Source organism: Octopus bimaculoides, chromosome 4, assembly GCF_001194135.2.
Source record: "Octopus bimaculoides isolate UCB-OBI-ISO-001 chromosome 4, ASM119413v2, whole genome shotgun sequence".
NCBI lineage: Eukaryota > Metazoa > Mollusca > Cephalopoda > Octopoda > Octopodidae > Octopus > Octopus bimaculoides.
The window spans coordinates 107306506-107313914 of record NC_068984.1 but is presented as its reverse complement, the minus strand read 5'-3'; the positions used below and the strand labels follow the sequence as shown (position 1 = coordinate 107313914).

Sequence of the window (7409 nt, the reverse complement as noted above, 5' to 3'; positions counted from 1 at the left end):
ATATATATATATATATATAGGAACAGGCATAGCTGTGTGGTAGGAAACTTGCTTCTCAATCACATGGATCTGGGTTCAGTCCCACTGTGTGGCACTCTGGGCAAGTGTCTTCTACTATAGCCTCAAGCTGACCAATGCCTTATGAGTGGATTTGGTACACAGAAAAACCCTTCAAGGTGGTGCTCCAGCATGGATGCAGTCAAATGGCTAAAACAAGTAAAAGAATAAAAGAATACACACACACATATTGTATATATTTGTGTATTTGTCGTGTACTCTTGTCTTGACATCATGTAATGATTGTAAACAAGCTTCACCATCATACAAATGATGTTGTTCATTTTCAATCTTCCACGAAAATTATATCTGGTCATGGGGAAGTATTAACCTGCTTGAAAACAGGAGAGGGTTGGTAGCAGGAAGGACTCCCAGCCACAGAAAATCTGCCTCAGCAAATTCCCTCTGACCCATGAAAAAGTGGATGTTAAATTATAATGATGATGATGACAAAGGTGATGATGAATATACATTGTAAAAAACCTTGAGGTAAACAACGATGAACATTAATATTATTACTATTACATTAATATTATTTTCAGAGTGGCTGTAAATGATCATTAGGACAATGCTGAAGACAATCCTGTTTAAAGTGTTTTGTCTTTTACTTCCTAGAATAACAATGTTTAATTTCAAGAGGTTGACCTTGATGTTACTCTGTGATCTTCTCATCAATAAATTGTCAAGTTCAGAAGTCTATGCTTCACTGAGAATCTCTAATAAGGCCAAAACATATCCAGAATTGTTTCCCTTAGTTGCCACAATGATTAAAATAACATTAGACATTGAGCTGATGTTGTCTTTTCCTTAACCAAGTAAGTATTTTTTCTTAGATTTTTGATACTCAGTACATTAAATATGTTAACACTAATTTAATTATTTTGTAAAACGAGCCAGTTAGAGAGCCCTTATGTTTTTTTTGATAATTTGTTTGAAATTGCAGCTGATTCTTTTTTAAATCAAAGCCTACAATATTACAAAAAAAGGGACATACTAGAAATGTAACCCCCTGATATAAAAAAAAAATATAGCCAGGACTGGAACACCAGCCATCAGATTTAATATGTTGTTAAACAACAGTGCTGATAATGTTGATGCCATCACTACCACTATTACTACTGCTACTATTACCAACAACAACACTGCCATCAACAACAACAACAACATCAAGAAATTACATGAATTAAAAGGAAATAACTAGTGTGAAATAAATTATTTCAGAGTAAAGTTTTAAAAAGAAAGTGAAGTACACTGGTATTTACTTATATTCTTTTCTCAGTTGTTCAATGTCCTTTAATAACTGAATCTTCTTTTTTCTTATTGCCTGCAAAATATTACAGAATAAAAACCATGTTTAGTGTTTGCTTTTAAAATTATTTTTGTGTTTATTTTTATAAATAGGAGGTTTTTAATTTGTTTAGATAGAGGAGTGATGATGGAACAATCTAAAGTGTGTTGAAAATTTGTATATGAAATGTACTAATTTCATCATGGAGACCTGCTGAAATTTCGCATGAACATTAAGCAAAGACTATCAATGCATGTGCCACTCTGAACAGGAAGGATCCAAATAAACTTGTGGAACCCACTTCATGGTGACATAAGAAGAGGATAATGTTGTCACACTTACATCGACAACTAGATCACAGACACTGGCCTAGAATTTATCCAAAACCTTGAGTCAGTGATGTTGGACTGAGAAATGTTGCTGTGGCCTAGGCTGGAACCCAGCCATAATAATAATAATTTCATCGTCATCATAATCATAACTGTCATTGGCTTCGTCATCATCATTTAATGTTCAAGTTCCAAGCTAGCACAGGTTGGATGGTTTCTCCAACCGCTTCAGTGTCTTCTTTGGAATGGAATCTAAAGCTGGATGTCCTTCAAAACACCAAGCACTTTACAGCATGTACTGTGTACTATTTTCATGGAATCAGCACTAGTGACTTCTTGCTGTAGAGAAACTAAATGGCAACTCACATTTTAAAAAAGTGGGGCAGTAGGTTGGGGTAGAGCTGGGAAAAGATAAAAATAGTGATGATGAGATATCTGCATGGACCCTGAAGTTATGAAGTGAGTAGAAGTGAATGGGGACAGAAAAACTGAGAGCATGAGTGAGTAGAGGTTGCAAGGGTGTATGGGAAAGTAAGAGATGGGAAATGGATGAAGGGGCGGTTGAATATAATGAATGAAGAATAAGCATTGAGTGGATGACAAGTAGGTGAAGTAGGGAACAATAGGTGACAACTGCAGAGATTGGGTATGATTGAAGGGTGGATATAATGAATAGCGAATAAAGGGTGAGGTGGGGTAACCAGGGCTGAAGAGCAGCAGAACAGTAAAGATGACATAGTAGGCAAGGGAAGGGTGTGAGACAGAGATGATGTTTGGGTGGGTATGTTGTAGAGGTATATAGGACAATTTGTATATTTACTAGAATTACTAGAATTTGTATATTTACTAGACCACACCAATAACTTTGGTGTGGTCCCTGTATTGCTTTTCGAGGTGTTAAGGCTCATTTCCTGATATTCCTCATTATTCCTCGTAACAATAATGGGCTATTATCTTACTATCTTGTTTTACTTACCTCTTAAAGATACTTACCTTGGTATATTAAAACACAAACGATACCATTGGGTGGGTTTCCATATGTTTTTCTAGGTATTATGGCTAAAATATGCAATGCAATACACTGTTTCGTAGTACCGGTATATTCCACAAAATGAGAAAAACACAGTCATTGTTTTATCTTTCAGATGCATACATAAATAAATAATTTTACATAGGTGGAATGATTAGAGGAGGTCTTCACGGTCATTTTAAGATCAAAACCAACCTCCTAACTCCATTCCTTGCAGAGATATCGCATTCTGAAAGTCGCAAAACTTTGTGTTCTTCTCGGTTTTTAGGTTGTGGCGCTTACGATGGTCTGTTATTAAATGCCTCAGTCAGCAAGTGTGCAATGGGGTCAATGTAATCAACTACCTGCTTCCCCAAAATTGCTGGACTTGTGCCAAAATTTGAAATTATTGTTATTATTATTATTATTATTCTGCTTGTTGCATAGCATTTGTTGCTGGAAGTGTAATACTGGTACCAGCTGTCCACAGCCTGTAAACTGAGGTGGCACCTTCAGTTATCAATCACTCTTCTAAGTATTCTAGCAATTCCAAAGAGTGTTGTTTTCAGTAAGTTCCCCACCCTGATGTTCCCACTGATTTTTTACTCAGTACTGAGTGCCCTGATGACAACTGGGACCATGACAAACTTTGCCATTGCTCACAAATGTTTTATCTCCAATGCTAGTAGTTCATATATCCCAATCTTCTTCAACAGTTTGCCATAAACCTTATTGTCAGCTGGACAAGCCACATCTAGAAACAAACACTGTTTCTTAGCTTCCTTAATCAACATAATCTGGTTTGCGATATTCAATTTCATGGTCATATTGTACCATATATTCTCATAAAATCTAAGTTGAAAACAATACACACCTCATACTGCTTTTCAAGTGCTACAATGTCCCGTCGTGGCACCAGATGGGCATATTCATACATTATCTTCTGCAAATTTTCTTCCATTGCCTCAGCACTTTCTGTGGACATTCTTTTGAAAGACAGAAAGAAAAAACAAAAAAGTTTATTTGTTTGTAAAACAGTAATTTATAAAGCATTAAAACATTTTGCTTATGTATTTGGTTTGCATGATCCTGATTTAACCTTATGCACTGAAACAGATTTTATTGCATCTTGGTAGGGTCATTATGCCAACAATAAACATATGTACTATTTCTTTTCCACTTCTTTAAACAAAAGATGTAAAATATAACCAGTGCATGTGCTTAATGTCGGCATAATGACCCTTCCAATATGTGAAAAGTTTGTAAAGCGGTTTTAGATAAAATAAAAGAACAATTCTCTCCTGAGACATCGAGTCACATTTTAAAATAAATGTGCATTATAAGACCGTGAGACAATCAAGCTTTTCTTAACAAGCGCTGTAGCTTATGTGAAGTGGATTATTTTCAAACTGAAATCATAAGTGACTTTATTTATTCAACTAGTTTCTTATATCACTTTTTAATTCGATCCACTAAATCAGTGAGTTTCAACTTTTTTCTCCAGTTTTACTTCTGTTTAACTGTGTTGATACCAACCAAACTGAAACTAATCCTGGTTGTATAATATTTTAAATTATCTATAAGCTCCTCTGCCTTTAATTTATACCCGCTGACTCGGAAGTAAGCTATGGATCCCCAAGTCCAAACTCCATTGTGAACTTGGATCCTAAAGGATTACCATTTACAGCATTACACAGCATACCTATTGGTTTAAATTATCAGTGGCCTAAACCCTTCCTACTCTATATATAAATACATACATACATATATATACGAGTATGCTCTAGCACTTGCCACCATTTCTCTCTGTCTTCTTTTACTCAAACATCCCTCTTGTATTCTGGTCCCCGTCTCTTGTGAGTATGCCCAGCATTTTGCAACCATCTCTCTCCTACTTTCTTTTGCACTCCTGTTGTCTCCCATCCTCTCTCTCTCTCCTTCTCCTGCTCTTCCCTCAAGTTGGGCAACCATGTATCCCCTCTACAACAGCACACTTGTTTTTGTCCCCATTTTCTCTCTCTCACTCTCTGTTTCTCTCTCACTCTGTCTGTCTCTTTTCCTCTCCCACTCTCTCTGACTCTCTCTCTCTCTCTGGCCAGGTAACCATGTACCTCCCCAACAACAAGACACCTGTTTCTGTCTATCTGTCTCAATATAACATTTCACTATCTGACACAAGATCCCCTCCTCCAATGCCCCTCTGTCCTCAAAGGATCCTTGTCTTGCAGGTTACTTGGTGAGCCTGCCAGTGTTGGTGCCACTTAAAAAGCATCAGTCCACACTGTAAAGTGGTTCGAATTTGGAAGGGCATCCAGCTGTAAAATCCCTGCTAAAACAGACACAGAAGTCTGGTGCAGGCTCCTGCCTGGCCAGCTTCTGTCAAACCACCCAACCCATCAACTTATGCCAGCATAGAAGAAGGATGTTAAATGATGATGATGATGATTATATATATATATATATATATATATATATATATATATATATATATATATATATATATATATTTACATGGGTAACTGAAGAAGTACATCAACTGCCTGAGTTATTAGGGTGAGGTACTACTCTAATACTTGCTGAAGACAGACTGATGTAAGTCACTAAAGAATCATAGAATCACTTCTCATCTTCAGGAATTTGTCTGCTGTAAGTTTTGTGTCAGAAATGATATCTTCAAAGAATTTATCCATGCAAAATTCCTCTGAAGAAACATAGTTCTGCGAATATATCTTGTCACTGACATATTAAGTGTAAAAAGATGTTTAGACACAATGCCATAGCCATTTGCAGGGTGGTGAGAGTCGATTATATTGACACCTAGCATGTGATTACAATCTTATTTCATTTCTCCCTTGGAAGGATGAAAGACAAAAATCGACTTTTGACCAGATTTAAATTCATAATGTAAAGAGCCATGACAAAATACTGCTTATTATTTCACACAACATTCTAAGGATTTTGCCAATATACTGTATTAAATAGTATAGATTGCTAAACAATAAAACTGAAAGCAGATATGTGACATATTCATCAATAAGAATTCATATCACATGCTTCCTGCGGATTAGGCACTTAATGGATATGCAACTAAATTCTTCAAACATATATATATATATATATATACACACACACACACACACACACACACACACACACACACACAAACATACATAGATATGTACATAAATACATACATACATACATATAAATAATATGTCTTGCCAATGCAGACCAGCATTAGCTTCTTTGGAATTGGTTCGATCATATGTCTGTAAATGTGTATGTGTGTTTGTGTCTATGCATATCTATCTATTTACCAATATAGATATATATATATATGTGTGTGTGTGTGTGTGTGTGTAAATATATATAGATATACACACACATACCAAAGATTAAATCTTAGTAGATTTAACACTTATATCCTGCTGTCAGGGAGACGCTTTTCTGCTTGTGAAACATTTTCCGTTCCATGCCATATAAAATTTATTGAAATGGATTTGGCTACACAGAGGAAATCGTTAATGAGGATCTATTCTCAAGAACAGAAATTGTAATCTGTTCATAATATATTGCAGATTTGAAAGAACATATTTGTATATGAAGGTGTGCATATATGTGTGGGAGTTGCTGTGTTATATGGTTGGATACTTGATCTGCAATCCTGTATTGAAACATCATGGAAAAGTCAGATCAACTATTTAAAGCATTTACATACACACACACAAACACACAAGCATCTACACTATTTCATTGAATTATATTGTAATTGTGATAGCATTACACACAGTATAGCATCAAAACATTTTGTTATATAACAAAGATCTAATTACTGAGATAACTGTGTGGTTAAGAAGCTTGTTTTCCAAACAGGTGGCTTAGGGTTTGGTCCCACTATGCAGCACCTTATGCAATGTCTTCTTCTATAGACCCAGGCTGATTAATGACATGTGACTGAATTTGGTGGATAGACATTGTATGGAAGCCTGCTCTGTGTGCATGTGTGTGTATATATCTATAATATAATGGAGGAAGCTGCTTATTAATTAGGTATGTAACAATTACTAAAAGTACTAAAAGAAAGCAATATTAAAAGTTTCACCAACTGGAAATATTTTTATAAATTCATGTTCTAAGAAATTTCCTATAATTTTGATTTCAGAAGTTTACTGAAGTTTTTAATCTCCAAATTCTCGTAAATTTAAATATTGATTGCATTCACTGTGTCCAATTCTTCATAAATTTAAGTATACATTGCATTCACTGCAGAGGAGCTTTTAATGTTTAATAATAAACAATATCAATTTGTTGCAGGCGACATTTTACAGTTTCATTTCCAACAGTCTCTCATTCTCGCTCACCTCTATTTTCATTAATGATAATTTAATAATAGCTATATAACTTTGAAACGAGGCATAGTTTCAAGAATATTGTCAGTTTCCTGAGTTTGTTAAATGAATATTTTTGATAAAATGAAAATTCTTTAATATACAGGTACAATTTTTTTTTAAATGAAGAAGTGATTTCATTGGTATGGCTGCTTGAAACACTATAAGTCTTGCAATAATAACTATGTGATTGCTGCTATTTCTAGCATAAAATATTAGAAATTGATATTGATCTTGGCCAAAAGGCAGTGCTAAACAAGATAATTTTTAACAAGCTTTCACTTACCCATTCTTTCCATTTCGTGTTTACACAAAATAGCTGTATAATTTTGATATGA

General features: G+C 34.9%; 1 protein-coding gene across 4 annotated transcripts in view; it reads right to left on the bottom strand.

Annotated features, from left to right (window-relative positions):
* LOC106875477 (translin-associated factor X-interacting protein 1) overlaps positions 1 to 7409 on the bottom strand; it is a 154468-nt gene that overhangs the window by 79548 nt on the left and 67511 nt on the right. For all 4 annotated transcript variants that reach the window (XM_052967352.1, XM_052967353.1, XM_014923647.2 and 1 more), the window contains 2 exons: positions 3558 to 3669; positions 1320 to 1381 (listed from right to left, as the gene is read on the bottom strand). In XM_052967352.1, coding sequence (XP_052823312.1) covers positions 1320 to 1381; positions 3558 to 3669 — 174 coding nt within the window. The remainder of the gene's footprint in view (positions 1 to 1319; positions 1382 to 3557; positions 3670 to 7409) is intronic.